Source organism: Phoenix dactylifera, chromosome 3 (genome assembly GCF_051530095.1).
Source record: "Phoenix dactylifera cultivar Ajwa chromosome 3, Ajwa_hap1_PhDact_Kaust_v1.1, whole genome shotgun sequence".
Classification (NCBI taxonomy): Eukaryota; Viridiplantae; Streptophyta; class Magnoliopsida; order Arecales; family Arecaceae; genus Phoenix; species Phoenix dactylifera.
The window spans coordinates 56,028,625-56,047,525 of record NC_143192.1 but is presented as its reverse complement, the minus strand read 5'-3'; the positions used below and the strand labels follow the sequence as shown (position 1 = coordinate 56,047,525).

At 40.6% G+C, this 18,901-nt stretch overlaps 2 protein-coding genes across 5 annotated transcripts; one reads left to right on the top strand and one right to left on the bottom strand.

Moving 5' to 3' along the window:
- The first annotated feature begins 698 nt into the window (after nucleotides 1–698).
- Nucleotides 699–6,734, top strand: DRB2 (dsRNA-binding protein 2). The gene is made up of 3 exons (XM_008793318.6): nucleotides 699–1,383; nucleotides 4,078–4,297; nucleotides 5,565–6,734. The coding sequence occupies exons 1-3, from the start codon at nucleotides 1,138–1,140 to the stop codon at nucleotides 6,416–6,418; spliced, it is 1,320 nt and encodes a 439-aa protein (XP_008791540.1). The 5' UTR covers nucleotides 699–1,137; the 3' UTR covers nucleotides 6,419–6,734.
- Nucleotides 5,305–18,901, bottom strand: LOC103708411 (homeobox-leucine zipper protein HOX9-like). 4 transcript variants are annotated; one of them, XM_088719266.2, is made up of 18 exons: nucleotides 17,681–18,898; nucleotides 16,971–17,130; nucleotides 16,605–16,687; nucleotides 16,412–16,502; nucleotides 16,105–16,200; nucleotides 15,737–15,850; nucleotides 15,525–15,608; nucleotides 15,275–15,430; nucleotides 15,120–15,194; nucleotides 14,585–14,691; nucleotides 14,288–14,471; nucleotides 13,540–13,728; nucleotides 13,171–13,251; nucleotides 12,113–12,247; nucleotides 11,233–11,558; nucleotides 10,837–10,942; nucleotides 9,641–9,790; nucleotides 5,305–7,115 (listed from the first exon to the last, which is right to left on the bottom strand). In XM_088719266.2, exons 1-18 carry the CDS (start codon nucleotides 17,908–17,910, stop codon nucleotides 7,110–7,112), a joined length of 2,373 nt encoding a protein of 790 aa, XP_088575392.2. In that variant the 5' UTR covers nucleotides 17,911–18,898; the 3' UTR covers nucleotides 5,305–7,109. The 4 variants fall into 4 exon arrangements, with proteins under 4 accessions (XP_088575392.2, XP_017698637.3, XP_088575393.2 ...); XM_017843148.5 differs by lacking the exon at nucleotides 5,305–7,115 and adding an exon at nucleotides 7,654–8,003 and having other exon boundaries at nucleotides 17,662–18,901; XM_088719267.2 differs by lacking the exon at nucleotides 5,305–7,115 and adding an exon at nucleotides 7,654–8,003 and having other exon boundaries at nucleotides 11,233–11,541; nucleotides 12,069–12,247.

Sequence of the window (18,901 nt, the reverse complement as noted above, 5' to 3'; positions counted from 1 at the left end):
AAGAATCATTCAATACAAGTGAGCCTTTAATCCGTGTTTTTCAAAGATGTCAATTCAAAATAAGTAATAAAAATATAATAATTACTCATGTAAAAGATACTTAATATCTAATTATTTGTTAATCTGCTATTTTGTATTAGTTTGGATACAATTAACATTTTACATTAAGTTCTTCTACATAGTCATACTTGTGTTCTATATATAACTAGTACTATTTTTTGTGCATATTTAAACTTGCTTTGTTGATTCGTCTCAAAACAAAATTTTGTATACTCACAAATAACATCCAATAATGAAGCATAAAAATACAAAATCAAAAACTAACATAAAATTTTAACGTGTACAAGTTTAATGTAAAATATGATTAAATTGATAACCAATAATGAGGTAAATAGTTACTATCATTTACGGCTCCGCTGCTTGCTTCGTTACTCCGTCTTTAGTGGCAGCCATGGCTTGGTGCGATACACGACCGTCAGGTGATTTACCATGTGGAGGCTTGGCGCTGAGCGAGTTTCGCGAGCGTAACTGACGGCTTAACAGGGTAAAAGGGCTTAGTTTTTATCTCACTCTTTTAAGTGATATTACAAAGTTACACGCATCATTGTATTTGTAGCGGGTTAGAATATATGGGAGTAAAAATATCATGTGTCTCATTTTTGTTCATTTGTGTAAAGAAAACTTAAACAGGCCAACTTAAAAGGCAATGAATAAAAGAATATATATATATAAAAAAAGAATATAAAAAAGTGGGCTTTCCTCCGGTTTTTCCCACTCTTCCCCGCTTTCCAGATCTCTCTTTTTCCTCCGATGAGTACCCAACTAGAGAGAGAAAAGGGGGAGATGAAGGAAAACCCTAGCTAAACCTCGCATCCGAGGCTCAGATTCCGGCGGTATCCCGACGAATCCACCGCCAATCGCGGAGCGATCTCCGAGAAAAGCAGACATTTTCTCCGGCTGCGGCGGGCGCTCCGATCTGGACCGTCCGTGGCGGCCCGCCCCAACCCTCGCGGGAAATCGAGCTCTCCTGCGCGGCGGCGGGTGGAGAGGGCCGATCGCGACCGTGCCCGGCGATCGGAAGGAAAATTTTGGTTATTCCAGGCCAGGGGATTGATCGATTGATCGATCGGGATAAAGATGTATAAGAATCAGTTGCAGGAGCTGGCGCAGCGGAGCTGCTTCAATCTGCCGTCGTACACTTGCATAAGGGAGGGGCCGGACCATGCTCCGAGGTTCAAGGCCACCGTCAACTTTAACGGCGAGGTCTTTGAGAGCCCGAGCTTCTGCACGACGTTGAGGCAGGCGGAGCACTCCGCGGCCGAGGTCGCCCTCCACGCCCTCGCCAACCGGGGCCCCTCCCACTCCCTCGCCGCCCGGATCCTGGTATGTTCCTCGTCAACATCAAAATCTAGGTTCTCTTCATTTCTAAGTAAAAAAGGAAACGGAAAGATCGCTTTTTTTTTTCTTCTTTTTTCTTTCCCCTCCTAGGATTGGAATCGGCTCCGCGTGACACAAAAGTTGTAGAAAACGAGCAATGCATTCAGAAATAAACATATAATATTTGGGGGGAAAAATATTTTTCCTTTTTTCCTCCCGATTCTTTGTAATAACTCTTTAAGTCAAGTTGAAGAAGAGATTTTCTTCCCCAATTTTATGTCATAAAAATAGATATGGGTTGAACAACTGACGCGTCCTTTCTTCTCTTAGAATCCCAATCAGCCGGGTTTTTTTTTTGTTGGTTGGTAAAGTTTAGCCAGCCGCTTCTGTTGAGAAATTTCTTTCCCCAATTCTTTCCCTCTTCCAGTAGAAAGTTTTAGCTTTTACGGAAATTCTTGTTTTTGCTTAAACTTTTTTTTTTTCATGTGATATGAACTGAGATGGAATGAAGGACTCCTGTGTCGCTTACTTCGTCATTTCTTTTCCCTCCCTTCTGTTTAGCAAAAGAACGGTACTTTTTCTAAAGCAAATAAATTGCTCGAAGAAAAAGGGCTTCGCGAATCACGAGTTGACTCGTTCTTTTAGTGAGGGGTAACGTCTGCCGAACGGCGACGGAGAAAGAGGTTGGTTTTTAAATTTTCGAAGGTTTCCTTGCCTTTTTTTGTTTTTCCGAATTTCCTTTTTTTTTTGTTTTGTCCCTCTCGATTTTTATTTATCTGTCGGAGCCGTCGTTTTGTGTTCCACGTTCTCTCTCGCGCGCGTGGTTTTCCGTTAGGGTAGCGCTTGCGCGTCGTTAAGGTCCGTGAGCGTCGTTATCCACTGAAGCCACGAATTAGTTAAGAAAGAGAGAGTTTCTTCTTTTTTATTTTAACGGCACCAAATTTTAGAGGAAAGTGCGTGGCATTTTCGTGATTAATGCAACAAGGAGGGCATTTTCGTCACGAAGGACGGAGCCCGCCAGGCCTTTGGGGCCTGGGGGAGTCGTGCTATGATTACATTGCATGGTCGTCGACCCCCATAATAGCTTCTAGTTAAATTATTTATAAATCGCAATCCATCTCCTAATCTATGTAATAAACGAATAATTAAGTACTTTGGAGTTTAATTTATTGGCGAACGTCTTTGGGGGCATCGCCTAACTTTTTGTTCGCAGTCCAAGCACGTTCCGGTGTTCTGCATGAGCTGATCAGCTTAATGCGTGACCTCAGTAGTAGGACAACTGACATTAAAAAAAAAAAAATCCAGTCAAATCCATGAATATTTTGACTTGGTTGGGGGCTGACCTGTGGATGAAGATGGTGGGAGCACGGAGCGGGTGACTTTGAAATTTGGGAGACACACCTAACCGCACTATTGAGTCACGGTAGTGCGGCCCAAGCCGCCCAACGACTACTTAGTGGCAGATTGTCTCCAGAAACATTTTTATTTTATGGGTGAATTAGACTTTTGTATTTTTGTAGATCAGCTTCATTGTTGCTGATTTATTCGTTATTGTTTATTTATCAGCAAATTTGAAAATCCATCGTCAGGTTGGTTGGCTTTGTCCCTCTCATTCAGAATTTATCAGTCAGGATGATTAAACAAACACTAGTTGGAAGCAGGGGCGTATGGATGATAAGCAATTGATTTGTAATTGGGGCCCATACCAGATGTTGAGAGTAGAAAGTGATGACCTTAGAAGCAAGGATCACTGCATAATGGTGGTTCGACTCCTTCCTGCAACGCCCTTTTGAACTAGTTGCACCATGGGTTCTGTCGTCCAGCTGAATTACTAGGAGTGGCTTCTTGCTCCTAAGCACGACCCATCACTCAGGACCCAACATAGGATGGGTGCACCATACACATTACATATAGTTCCTCTTTAAGGGGATTGATAGAACAATCTTACTTCTCTCGTTATTCTAGCACACAAATAGCGTGTAGATGAGTAAGACTACATGATCTTTGTTAAGGCAACTATATGGTCTTTGTTTCAAACTGTTTGTGTTTTGGTGAACCTGTAATGGAAATAATTGTTTTATTCTGTCTAAGTGGATGTGCTAGCTTCTGGCCCAGTATAAAAATGAAGATAGATTACAAGGTTATGTCACATGCTACTTGATGACCTGAGTTTGTCCAGCTCTTTGATCAGTTGATGTTTGACCCAACAAGCAAAACTCTATTAAGGGCAATTGGATGCTACTTTTTGCAAGGAAATGCAAAATTAGCACTGGCTATTCTGAAACATCATTAGTCATCAGCCAACCATGCATATTCATCACTGATCCACGGAATGAACTTGCATCAAGAGTTATTCTTTTTGGCTTTTAAGGTCCTAAGCTCTATGTGCATATGCATCTTTTTACCTTTTCAAGTTTTCATATACATAAAAGGAGAAATATATTTCTTTATAATATCTTATAATGGTTACCCGATTGACCAAAAAATGTGCATAACATGATCCGTTCCAATATGCTATAGCTGAATTCTGAAGAAGTCTTTTTGCAAACCATGTCTAGAGTGTCTCCATATTTCTACTGTACATGGGTTTTGTGTTGGGTTTGCATTGCAGAAAGTTGCTTACATTAGTACACTGTTATCAACTCTTAATGCTTAAGTTCTTAGCCTGGATAGCTTCACTTTGATGCCTCTCTTGAGCAGGATGAGACGGGGGTTTACAAGAACCTTCTACAGGAAATTGCTCAAAGAGTTGGAGCTCCACTGCCATCATACACAACCGTGCGCTCCGGCCTTGGACACCTACCTGTCTTCACGTGCACAGTGGAGCTTGCTGGGATCATATTCACAGGGGAGCCAGCTAAGAACAAGAAGCAGGCAGAGAAGAATGCTGCTATGGCAGCATGGTCTTCACTAAAACAATGTGAGTCTCATGCTTATACAGTTATACTAGCTTTTACATATTATCTCTTATATTACAAGCTAATATGTAGCAGTAATTGAGGTTCACTGCTTTAACTGACCACCATGTTATGTTTATCCCTGTTTGAAAACTTTTTTCCTACTGATTCTGATGATCGTTTTATGTTTAGTCCCTAGATTGCCACATACTTAAGCACGGCTGTGTAAAAAACCAGATATAACTGTGTACAGAAACAGGTCTACTTGTTTTCAGAGCACTGGCCTAGCAGCGCACAGGGACTAAATGCAGAATGCTTACTCTGTATGGGCTAAACATCAAACGGTCATCAAAGAAAGTATCAGATGTTAAGATTCTCTAAGGTTTCTTGTCTATGGATATGTCCTGAAAGCATGCACAAGCATAGCTGTAGATAAGCTAGTTTCTCGTGTAGAGTGCATTCAGAAAACTGAAAGTTACACCAAACTAGGAAATACATAGGTAAACATGATGGACGAATGTGGGAAGAACTTGATGGCCAACTGGAATCAGCTTCTATCCTGAAGGGAAATATATGTATATATAAACGTGCATATGTGCTTACATAGGTGTTTGTGTACATATACATACATACATAAATAGATATATATTATCTTTATATGTGTGTATATGTCCATTATATGTATTTGAATAATAATCAGCATTTGCTAGTTAAACAAAATTTTCTAGTACTTGGACACATACACATACAGAACTTTTTTTTTTTGTCTTTTTTTTTGGGGGAGAATGAAGGCCCTGAACTAAATTGAAATAGGATTTTTTTTTTCCTGAAGCCTTGGTGCAAATTTTTTCACAGGTTTTAGGTGTCCAATTTGGTGCCTGAGGGGTGCACTTACTGTAGAACCATGATATAATCCTTTTTGAATAGTGATCCTTTTAGCCATGATTTTTGATTTTGAAATGGTAAGTCTTTTGTTGCTAGAATATATTATATATTGGTTTCAGTGGCATGCCCATGGTTTAAAAACTCGTTGATGTAATTAAGGTCAACAGTCACATCATCTTATTGAAGTATGATATAAGATTTCTCGTCCATTTTGGTGATAGAGGGAAATATTTAGTCACCTAGTCGCCCTTTGCCATCATAAATTGGCTTCAGAAAGCATATTGGGGAATGTTCCCTAGGAAATGTGTCGATAATGTACTTCTGTAGCTAGAGCACTTGTATCTGTAACTTGTTCTGAAGTTAGATTCTGTTCAGTGCTTATAATATCATCTTCTGGTATGCTAGTGGCAAAGCAATCAGCAAGCTCATCAAGCGAACCTGAGAACAACGACGAGCAGGAGCAGATCATAATTGCCCGGGCTCTCTTGAACTATCGCCTGAAGGAAAAGATGGCAATGGCCAACAACCCCAATGCGACACCATTCCCAAAGAAGTTTCCTATACAGCCAGATAGAAAGCCATCATTTCAGCCTTCTCCATCCACCGGGTCGAAGATCTTACCTCTGATCCGACCGAAATCTTCTCCAAGAATCCGCCCAACCTCCCCAGCAACGACTGATGGTGGTCCTCCATCTCCCTTCCTGCAACCAGAAAACCGCAGCACCCGGCCTCAGAAGTTCCCTGCAGCTGGAGCAGCTCCATATGTACCAGTTCGGCACTATAGAATGCCTTGCCATGGCATGGCGCCTCCGGTAACAATAAGGACGGCGGTGCCGGTCTTTTCAGCTCCGCCCCTTCCACCACCACCAGCACACCCACCACGAGCAGATCATCGGCATCAGCTTCCTCCACTTATGGGCCCACCGATTCGTATGGCTTCACCTGTTCGTGTCAGACCGGCCGTGCCAGCCTTTGCTGCTCCACCCCCAGCCCCAGCTAAAACTCCAGCGGTCCCAGTTCAGGTAAAGGAACCCCCAGCCCCAGCTAATACTCCAGCGATCTCAGTTCAGGTAAAGCAACCTCCGGCTCCAGCTAGTACTCCGGTTATCACAGTTCAGGCAAAGGAACCACCACCAGTTATGGCAGCCTCCCCTCCAGCTAAACCTCCAGTGGAGAAAGAGGAAAATGTTGATGGTGGTGCTGCGAAGGATCTGGAAGAGTCTACCGTGATAGAGCGCTTGAAGCAGCTCGAGATCTGACGGTGCTGAAACGCTGAGTCCTGAGAAAGTTGGATCTCTGTCATGCATTTGGTTCTGTCTTGCATCTTGTTTAATTTTGTTTTCCTGTGATGCTGGTAGGATTTTGAAAAGGCTACATTGTAATAGAATCTTAGCTTTATAGAAGCAAAATTTCAGCAGTCGGCCGTTCAGCTTATTTGAAGGTCGCATCAGTTTTTAGATTTCAAGCTTCAAAGCCGTCAATTTTAGCAAATGACGAGTTAAGTTTGCTCTTCGCTACTATGGGAACATCCTGTATAGTTGCTTCATCTCAATAAACAGCTAGCAGTTGAAATCAGTATAACTCTTTGTGACCTTTCTCTTTATCATTTTATTCCGAGAGCTGAGCCTCCATCTCGTCGCGAAAAAGCAGCGCTCCCGTTTCAACCCCTGAATGGCAAGTCCCCAGCTCCACGAGCACCGGGTCGGCCTCCTGCCTTGGGGCCTAGGTGGGTTCCGGGCAGGCAGATATATTTATGTACATAGACGTACGTTAGCAGTAAAAAAATCAAGCAAATTCATATTTTATATGCTTGCTGTTACGTAAAGTTATTTTGTTAGACTTTCCTTTTTCTTGGATAGGAGGGCCTTTTAGTTACTACATATGGGCTCGTGGGCTCCCCGTGCGTTCACGAGCATGAAGACAAATCCCGAGGCTTACACGATATTCAATTCATAGCTGGAAAGTAAGAAAGGCACAAAATTAGTAAGTTAGAATTGATTAAGTGGTGTAGTTTAATGGTCTAAAAATAATTAGGCTTAGAAAAAGTCAAAAACTGAAGCCATTTATCGAGCACAAGAGTCCAGATCCGAGTCCTGCTTTCCACAGTGACTCTGATAAGCACAGATGATTGCTGCAGTTGAAAGCGTTGCTTTTCGTTCCTAGATATGGCAACCACACTAATATCGAGAAACTGGCAATAATAGGAAGGTCATATCCACTAGTTTTTCCGGTTCGTACGAATAATAGGACTGTTGAACAGCACCAACAGCACTTGATACATTTAAAACCGTACGAACAATTTCACATCAACGGAGGGGGAATACACCAAGACTACTCAACTCTCTTTAAGATATGACGACCGAATCACATACTTCATGAGAAGAATGAGAAGTTCCCTCGTGTTAACAGCAAGTGTGCCCATCATACGGACGGCCAAAGGTCCTGAACATAATGAGAACAGGACAGCCGGATTACTCAAAAATTGAGCACATTCTGGATCTAATAGAGCATCACTGCTTTCATTTTATTCAATGACAAGCAAGACATTTCCATTACTCATCCTTCAGTACAGAGCCCATCCGCAAAATGGCTCAGGCAAAAGAACCTGTTCTAATTTAAATAAAAATAGCATTAACATGGATCTTTATACTTACAAAACTGGATCTGCCGCTCCAAACGCAGAATAGATAACATTGCTTAAATAAAAGACCAGTTCATAAAACAGAAAGCCAGACAGTGGACGTTGCTGTCTTCACCAGGGACTTTCCAGGCAATAGCTTGCTCATAGGAAACATGGCGGCCCATCCCAGACAAGCAAACACCAGCCGGTAGGTAAGCATAACCCTGAAATATTATATTATTTCTTTTCAAAAAAGTGAGGCTGGCATTTTTACAGATGGAACCCCTCACATAAGGACTTTATTGGCCACTCAGAATAAGGAGATGATATGATAGAAAATGATTTAAAACATTAACCAGAGACTGGCGAAGCAAGAAAGTGGCAATATAATCGTTCAGGGATTTGACTGGCGGAAATACCAACAAGCTTGGGTGGTCTCAACCTTGGGCAAGGGAGAGGGATTTGAATCCACTAAGAATCAGCCCTCAATATCGGATATAAGGTTAAAAGGTGGGGATTAGCCCATACGAAAGGAGTCACTAAGGGGCGAGCAATAGGTTTAGTGTAGTTGTCAAATCCAATCCAACTTGTACTGAGAGAGAGCGAGAGAGAGAGAGAGAGAAAAAGAAAAGGTTTCAGGTAAAAAAAAAATAGTCCCGCTGGGTACCAATCTCTCCAAGCAAAAGCTAAAAGCATTTGGATCTGGCAATCATGCCACATCCTGGTACATTCAACTCTAGTCATCTTAAAATTGCTCGACAAAACTGAACAACTTGATCACAACCAATGATCAGATATACCATAATGGGACCAATGGCATTCATATTGCCTCCATAATACCACCACCTACGAACACGTCAAACTATCAACAGCCAAGCCTGCCCATCAGGACTGCCTCGGCTATAGACAGCAACTCTAGAGTCACGAAGACCCCATAAAAGACCTCTCAACCTGCAGGCTAACAAACATCAGTCCATTTCCAATTTTCCTGCCATACCAGTTGGCATCCTCAACTCTCATACAAAAGAAAAATGCCGCCAAAGCTGTCACAGCTTAAGTACTCAGCCCTTGTCAAACGGATTCTAGCAGGAGTATTAAACTAAACTCATAATGATGAGTCCCTCTCATAACATTTTCTGTTTGTCTTCCAAGTGTATCACAGTAAATTTTCATTTTCCATCTTTGAACACAACAGTGAATATCAGAACTCTCCACTCATTACGTTCCACTGCATATTGAGATCACATCACTAAAACTCTCCACTCATAGCTCCTCTTCTGACCTGTTACAACAGACAGGCCACTAGCATCATTCTCACCCCCAAACTGCTTCCTCCATCACATTATTAGGACCACAACAGCCCACTAAATCCTTCTTATACTCTAATCTTACCAATGATCATGACCTTAAAACTCGACTGTATCAACAGACCTGACATTTTTGAATCTTCTAAGACAGCTCCATTGAGTCCTTTTTTGGCATTTGATTCCTCATCCTGACCACCTCTCACGACACAGCTTTTCATTTCTGGATCATATCTTGGAACTTGCAATTTTAAATTTCAAAGAATTACTGAGGGAAACCTAAAACTCTACTGGGCTACGTCTCCATTTTTCCCCTTTTGTGAATATAGACATCACATAACTTCCAACTAAGGTGTGAAATATTAACATGCATGTGAGATATACTGGTTTTTCCACGAATACATAGGATCCTATATCAAAACTTATTAATGAAATTGGAAAAAGAATGAGCCTTAAAGACCTGCTCACTACTTAAATTGAACCCCAGTGGAACCAGTTTAGAGTGATCACTGATAGGCAGATAGTGCATGAGAATGACAAGTTGAAGACATGCATACCTGTTCCATCAACTTTGCAAACTCGGAGCATAGAGCTTTCCGCCCAGATTCATCAAAAATCTTATCGAGACTGATGTCTTGCAGGGCAACCAGTGTTGTTTCTAACATATCAAGCCCTGCCTGGTTCGCAAAGGTGAAAATTGGTTGCATCTGTAAAATAAAGTCATCAATTCAGAATCTCAAAACATGTCCAGGAAAGCAGTGTTTACAATCTGTTAAGAAACCATCCAAGGCAGAAATATGCTAGCTCCCTTTGGCTCTGCTCTGGTGTGTTATACCAAGATCATGTTGCACACCAATTAAACAGATCATTTATCAAAATTGTTGATTACTCACTATGAAAAATATAATAGAACAACCTATACAACATTTACTTCCTGGAGGGTGTTTGGATGCCCTGACATGCTAACCTTGAACAGAATGCTAGAACATCATATCCAAAAATGCACTTTGTATATAGACGATGGTAGTCTGTAGCTTATCCGAGAATATGTTTGGCAGTTCTTGCACAAACTATAAGCCCATAGCCTTGATGCCCAGATTTACAAATTTTCATCTATGAGATTGGATACCCAATGTTATCCTCATAATATGCCAGAAAATTCCCTCTTGTGCTACAAATATAACATGCCAAAATCCAATCATAAATTGGCCTCACTGGCTATGAAGAGTGCTTTCAGTACTTCACTCAGAGTGGAATGTCCAATATTAACCTTGCATGTATTATCTTCTTTTTATTTTTTCCTTCTGAGGGAAAGAAGTAGGCATAGCCCAAGACCCCCCAAAAAATAAATACAGGATTAAAAAATTAGTTAATAAATGAAGTACAAAACAGCAGTTACTCCAACTAACTACAGAAAAAACAAGGACTCAAAATCATATACGGTGATCAATTTACGAAAGGGACTCTTTGGTATCCTAATCCAATGAAGACATATGGAATCTCCAATCTGCAGCATTCTGTTTTCCTATTATTGACCATACCTAGAACTGCAGTATTATCATTCCAGAATTAAAACCGAAGCCTCAACATGCCATCCATGTGTAGCATAACAGACCCAAATAGCCCCCTGATTTCTAGCCGCATGTCAGCAGTTAATGTCTTCAACAGAATCATAGGATAAACAAAATATCGGCACAATAAACCTAAGCATTTTATTTTTTGCCACACTAAGGAATTTCACTCCTCACCATACCTTGAAAGAGCAGCACAAAATGGCATCTTGATGATGCCACAGCATTTTCAGCAAGGATTCTCCAGTTTCACCATCATACCTCAGCAACTCCATCCCCAAGTAGTAACTACAAACATTGAAGATAAATTTAACTAGTCAATAAGATCGCAGAATAAATTCCACTGTAAGATGCAAGAGACTGGCATGGCATCTCTTTGTTGTTCTTAATGTCTTACAATATGTTATAGAGTGGCACATAGAGTCTTTTATATCAACATGGTGCTCCCATACATATTGTAGAACATGGATGAGAAAATTCCAAATCATGAAATCTACAAATCATTCATGATCTAAATTAAAAGAGTCTCTTTTCTTTTTGAGTAAAAGGATAATTAAAGGAGAGTCAGATGAACTTGCCTGTAGCTCTGACAAATCCACCGAGCAACGGTGACAGCTTCTGGAGAACCTGGTAGTAGCCTCTGCCCCACATGCAAACCAGGTCGGGAAGGAGATAATGCCAAGGAGACCCTTTGTACTGATGAGACAATGCTTCGAACATACTGCCTGGCCATTGCAGCAACACTGTCTTGAAGGTTCACTTCATAGGGAAATTGAAAGGCAATTGTCAACACTGATCGCAAGTTGTGATCAATTGTGGGCGTGTCACCAGCACAGCGATTTGTGGCAGAGCCTACTTCAAGGCTAGATGCTAGATCTAATGTACGACTAGAAGACAAACCTTCCTGCATTTACAGGGAATATATGATGTCGGTGTGGAGAAAATGTTGAACCAGTTTTCTTCAGATCCTAAGTGCCACAGTATATGAACTGTAGAATTACTCTTGCAAACACAAACAAATTAAGAGGACACTACAAAGAAAGAATCTAGGATAAAAAGCTGAAAATTGAGTAGCTATGTTCAAGCTATGATTTGATTCAGGCTAGTCATGCACTTTAGCTCCAAAGTTATGAAAGACAATTTCAGCTACTTAGGGCCCATTTGGTGTACTGCAGGTTCAGATGCAGGACGGGCCAGGGCATTTCATTGAAGGCCCACAACTGGCCCACAGCTTGCAGGTTAAACTGCAAGCCTCTTGCAGGTCAGGCTTGATTTGCACATCCATTAGCATGGCATAAAGGCTAGAAGCTGGTGAACTGATTGGAAATACATTTATCTTAAATATTTGGGGTAAGGCTTCATGGTTGTCGTAAATCTGTAATCAGTACACACTCTCAGCAATAGATGAATGGACAAGTAAATGAGAAAAGGAGTACAAATCTGATATGTATGCTCAACTGATTTCGTATCCAATGGTATCACACGGAAACCAGAAGGTAAAAGTGGAGCATCATCTGGGAAAAGTTCATCAATCAGTGCAAAAACAAGTTGAAAGCAAGCTCCCACAGCATTTTCATCGATTCCACTACAAAGCTGCAAATACAAACAACCAAAGAATTATTAAATTGTCAGTCTGGATATTAAGCTAGTAAAACTTCCACAGGTTAAATAATTATCATGCCAATACAGCTTTAAAGATTGATTCTAACAGCAATAGATCAGGAGCGGATACATCATTTCATAGCGGTGCAACCAATAAAAAATAGACGTAATAGCTTACAATCTGGAGAAGTTATAAACCACTATAAACCCCTGTAGTGTTTAGGATGTTCTGCTTTTAAAATGGTCAGTGCATGATTAGGTAACTAAATTAGTTTTAATATAATATGCTTCAACACTTCTGGTTCAGCTTTAAGGCGTTACAATATGTTTTGGTAAGTGGGTTTAACAAAGTTGCATTGTTATTTCTTGTTCCCAATATTTAAGTATTATCATCATAAAATTGGTTCACAAAGAGAGGGACAAGCTGACAGGCATGAATTCGGCAGGATCAGTGATGTTTCCATGCATCGGTTGTCCAGGACAATAAATTCATAAAAAGCTATAGAACAATACGGAACAATGATAATTTTGATGGAGAAAAGCTACAGAAACATGCCAAAATTAAAAGACAGAAGAACACAGAAAAAAAAAAGGAAGCCGATCTTGTGAAATAGATTGTAACTCTGCCAAAATTTTATCAGATTTTTTTACTTACATACTAGCAATGCTTTGACCCAACCAAAAACGAATAGCAAGTAATAACCCTTTATATGACATGCTGAAGTCATAACCTTCAGGACTGATGTGCAGTTGTATTTTTTTTGGTCATACCTTAACCAAATAATCCAAAAACTCCACTTATAATTTATATTCACCAACAAATAATACCGTTGAATTTTATCCTATTTAAATGTGTAGATATTAATAGGGAAGAAGAATATCTTAGAATGTTTAGATCAATAAAAAAAAGGTACCTGTAGGAGATGAACATCCCTGGATAAAATAGCCTCATCTTGAGCAACAGCCTGGCCTTCAAGACGAACTACTTCAAGAAACTGCATGTATTATTCGACTTAGAGAAATGATCGTGCCAAAGTTAAAGATAAACCTTCTAGATGGCCAAGGTTATAGGTTTGACAGTCATGCAAATCTTTATACCACTCAGCATATATTAAAGATGTCCCAAACACATGGACAAAATAAGGAAAAAGAATTTTTACAGCTATGATAAAGAAAATCAAGCAAACTCTCAATGCAATAAATACATGTAAACAATCCATTATCACATATTATTTGATCATAAATGCTTAGTTCTTTCCATGGTATGCTGATAGAAGACATACCTCCTCATTCTCCACTGTGTGAGCCAGAGGCATGATAATTTGGCTCCCAGAAAATCTAAGAGGCCTCAATCCAGGAAAGGAACATGAGCCAGTTTTCAATGATGCTGCAGAATATGCATCTATATTGTAATCAGCCCATTCGGAACGGTGCTCCCTCAGAAACCGAACCAGCAAAGCTGGAGGGACATTCTAGAATGACCAGAAAATATATTAGCTTTTGTAACATCTAGTTAAAAAACGACAGAAATTCCAATATGTGCTGCTGTTACTAATTTTTAGAACCTCCAATATTGATTAGCAGGCCAAGTTTACCTTGCCAAATTCATTTATAGGTAACCAATTAGGTGATCATTAAACTGGAATCATTTGGAAGCAAATGAATGCCAATAAGATCTCAAAAATAGGTTTAAATTAATCACCCAGCTAAACTATTTTCTGAACTAATAAACAGATTTTCAAAATAGGTTTTGTAGTGTCTGAATCTATAGTTCCTTTTCAGACAAGTACTTGATCCTGTAGACCAAATAGCTAATAGAAGTTTCTACTTTTAACACTTAGATACTTTGGTTTTCAGGGGGAAGGTTGGGGGGAAGCATAGCCTTAAACTTACATTTTGATGACTATATAATAAAATATGAAAATGCTGCTCAGATATCAAAAAGCATCCCCAAGAAACAAATTAGAAATAGAGCAATCACCCAAAGAAAAATGAAAGGTGAGAGTTGCAACATTTAACTTTAGAGCTTACTTGCAGTAGCATTGATGCCTTAGCACAGATGACACCTCCAGACACTGAAAAAGCATTAGCAGAATTGGCCTGAGCACTGATTTTCTTTGATGTGTTAGTAGCAACTACTACATCCTCCACACCATCACCACCCATAAGTGACCAGCCATCATCAACAAAACCATTGATAGCATCATTAAAGCCTCTGGAAGAAAATGAAAGAAAAAGGGGGAGTCTGAGATATATAAGGGATGAGAGTACGATGAAGTTCATGATATTAAATTATATACTGGCATAATTTATTACGGGATAATTCACCTGCTTAATCTTTGGCTAAAAGTTCGCAGAACAGCAGGCTGTCTACCCAAAGTATAGACCACTTCGCCATTCATTTCCTGTGCTATTTGTCTTACATGACGCAGTGCCTTCAAACAACAAGACAACCAATTCGTTTTCAGTAGAGAAACAGCTAACTTAGAACTGAGGATGGGCCAAATCATTAAGGTGTTTAAATGACATCTCAATGTTACTAAGGCTCTACTTGGATGCTGAAATATGATGGGAAGTAATAGCACTCAGCTTAACTGTTAATCTATGTACACCTAATCAAACCCAGTTTTCTCATTTCTTTTCCCTTTACTTTCCCAACTGCCAAACCAGAGACCAAATCAACGTAAGGAATAAGACTATTAGCATAAATTTAAGAACTGCGAGCCCGCAGAGATGAATAGTTTTGTGACAGAAATCAATTTAGTTGGTACTGCATCTTCCAATTCTTAAAGAACAACAAAAAACGAGGGGCAAACTATTAAATAGCCAGGGCGCTGCATAACATAAAAATCTGATTACCTACCGCAGTAGTCATCTTCTGAGCCACTATCCTGGATGACTCATAAAGTGGTCGCAGTACTTCTGGAACGTTCCATGCCTGATGAAGGAACACAGAGTCAAGGATATTTTCTTTTCTTTCTTCTTTTTATTGGAAAAGCAAATGACATGTAACTATACCTCCAAATCCAAATGGTCCACTATGTGGACAATTGAGCCCCCGCCATCGCATGGCCGAATCAAATATCCACTGGGAAGCATCTCAGCTCTTACGAATTGGTGAGCAGCAGTCGCATGAGGGCCACCACCAGAACCACTCAAAGATCTCTCACAAACCTGAGATATAACATCATTAGCAAACATAAGTCTTTATAAGCGCCATAAGTATTAGACTGGATCATCAGGCCTGATGACAGGCTACAGAACATACCACAAGACTACCATCTTCTAAACCTATGGTGTACCTAAGAGTCCAAAAGTCACGTGCAGGAGCTAATGTAGTTGGAGCATAAGTCTGAACAAAACCAAAACCAAAGAGATCAAATGGAAAAAAAAAACAGAAGTGAGAGAAAAAAAAGTAACAAACTCAAGGAAGATTAACTGTAGTCCAGACCATAAAAGAAAGTATTTTCAGTTTCTGACCTGCATGTACACAAGTTCAATTGTACCTCCATTTCCAGCAGGAAACATAGTGAAGACTTCAAGGCTCCGACAATCACGGAACCATGATGGACGATCTTTGAGGATCTCTGCAATCTGCCAATGATAAGTTCAACAGTTGTGAGAGAAAAAAATTAACGATGGTATTATTTATACAGTTAAACATATTAATTTTTTCTTTTAGGTCACTTGTTCTTTTGGCCTTCTAAATCTTTTGTTTCTAAATCAATACTGGCTTTTCATCCAAGAAAATTATCAAATCCATCAAAATGAGATAAATGTATTTTTTGATTCTTGTCAATTTCTCACAGAAATAAAAGATTTTAAAAGTTCAGAAAGGATAACCTAACCTTTGTAGGCTCTAAACTCACTAGACCACACACTCGTGCTGCCACCCCATTGGTACAATGTGAAATAGCAACAATCCCAATCGAATCCGGACCAGGCTAATCACAAAATACACCAAGAGAACAAATTATTGACCACCAGATTTATACACGAGTTGAGAAGAAAAATATTTCACAGATGCTTTAATACTAAATGGATTCTCTCGGACATAGTACACCCTACCGGTCCAAACCAGACGGTATAGAGCGTACCGGTAGGGTCATGCTCTCAGGCATGTAGCTGCCAAATGTCACTTAACTGCTACATTACCTTCATCCCAGGCATCTGGACCCAATCGACAGCAGTCCCTGTAGCCTTTGAAAGGAACTCTGCCAAGGTCTCCTCAGCAATGGACAGGAGTCTGCAAAATAGCACAAAAGTGAAGAGTTCATAAAATAATGAAATCATACTTGACTTGAAAAGCATACATTGCATCTACAAGGGGAATGGAAGAAGATTATACCCAGCAGGATTACTTGCATCTCTTAGAGCATTTTGGGGAGTGGTCACAACTGATTCACAGCTTGTGTCATTAGCCAGTGACGCCTATCACAGATGAAGAAAAAACAGAATAAATTTCATCAAATCAAAAACTCCATAATATTGCATTTCTTAGTAGAAAACCAAGAAGCTATGCTTGGCAGCAGCTTGGTTGACACCTGAAACAACAATATTCTAAATGAACAAGTTGTATACAGGAATGGCGCCTCAAGCCCTTTTATGAACTTGTAAGAGCACGTGAAGCTTTATGTCATACTTTGCCACTAATTTCATTCATACCACATAGAATTAAGCAACTAACTATAAAACAGAGAAGTGTGAAACCTACATTCTGTAGCTGTTGTCGCATGTAAGCATTCTCATGAACCAGCTGTGTGACCTGCTTCTGAAGGCGCTCATTTTCCTCCATCAAAAGCTTATTCATCGCAGTCAACTTTCTATTAACAGCCTGAAGCCGAGAAGCCTCTTTTCTTTGCTTCTCACGACACCTAGGAGAAGAGAAAGGCACTAATCTTAATCATTCCAAACCTCCAAGTTGCCAGGGCAAGTTTGCAAAATTGAAAATGTAATGCAAGACGAAACTTCAAACTTCCAAAGCGGTCCATCCATACAACCCAAAGAGATTAAGGAGTGACAAATGAGCAATGAAAAAGACAGTGCAGTTGAAAATAATTTAATCAATATTCCAGAGTTTGTAAAGGGCGTCATGTCTAGCGCAAAATTAGTGCAACCATTAACTGGATTTGGCTTACACCTTATCTCCCTCACTCCTACTGCTTTTCTTTTCCTTTTTCGAAGATTTTATTACGAGTTTCATCACAAGCTTATGTTAAAAAAATTTGGGATGGCTTCATTATGAAATGAACTGAAAAACGAATTTTTTTTATAAAAAAAACTAGAAAGCAAAGTAGCATAAAAATAAAATCATTCAAACACTCCAACCTTGACGGTTTGAAGAAACTACTACCAAGATTCACGAATCTAGAGACAATATGATTAACCACGTCCACCCTCCTTACCATTCCACCAAGCTCTTACCTTCGGTTCTGGAACCAGACCTTAATCTGTTTCGGCTCAATGTTGGCCAAGATCGGGCACTCACGGATCAGCTGCTGACGGCGCACCGAGCTCGGCTTCGGGCACTCACCGTAGACCCTCTCAAGCGCCTCCACCTGCTCTGCCGTGTATCTCACGTACTTCCCCGTGTCCATGGGCTCCTTCTCCAAACCACCACCCCCGCCGCTTCTCACCGCCATTGTCGTGGCCATCTCTTTAAGATGGCTCTCGAGACCAAAAGCAAATAGAGGAACCAGAGACGGGTATTCCCCTTCTTCAAATCCCTCTTTTCCTTCCAATATCAGTCAAATTCTCTAGGAAACCTTGCCGTGATTGCGAGAATGAGGATAAGGGTAAGGATAAAACAAGAACTTATTACGGGCGTTTGGTTGCTGGACTTAGGGCTTATGGAAGCATCCTTATATAAGTTAAAAATCCAGGGAAGGGCACTTTTCCTAACAGAAAACGCCGCTTTTTTTTCCCCAAAAAATCAAAGAAAAATAGAACCAAATTCTAAAAAAAAAACCCTCAAATATTTACAAATCCTTCAAGAACTGCCTCCGATTTGCTTCAAACCAGCCTCCAGATACTTCGTGAACGATCAAAGATCACGCGATACAGTGGGACTTGAACCCCTGAATCCAAGAAACAGGCATGCAACCCAATCTCGCTCCCAACTTGAAAAGTGCCACCTTGAGACCTCGCGAACTAGCTCGGACCACGCACGCAAGCAGTCAAAGCCTAATCTACTTCGATCTGAAGGCAACCCCACCCGTTTTCATCAGCCGATTCAAACCTCCTCCCTTCTGAGTCGCCACAAATCACCACCGAAGAACATCCAAGAACCTTGCTTCGGAACTCGGAACGGGAAGGACGAGATCACCGCTACGTCGCACACGCTGCTCTCTTGGCGGAAAGAGAGCCTTCTCTCCCGCATCAGAGGCTTCGCCGAGGCTCGCGTTCGACGCCGGCCGAAACCCTAGCCATCACCGGAGACCGAATCGGAACGAGCAGACACGAAGGGGAAGAGAAAACAATCAGGGATTGAAGAGGAGAAAGAAAGCGAGGAAGAGACAGACGGGGAGAGAGAGAAAGGAGAACTGACAAGGTAATAAAGGAGAGGAAGAGCTGAAGCTCGTCCTGGAGACTCACAAACAGTAAGAGATAGAAAGAGGAAAGGAGAGTAATAGAGAGAGACAGGGG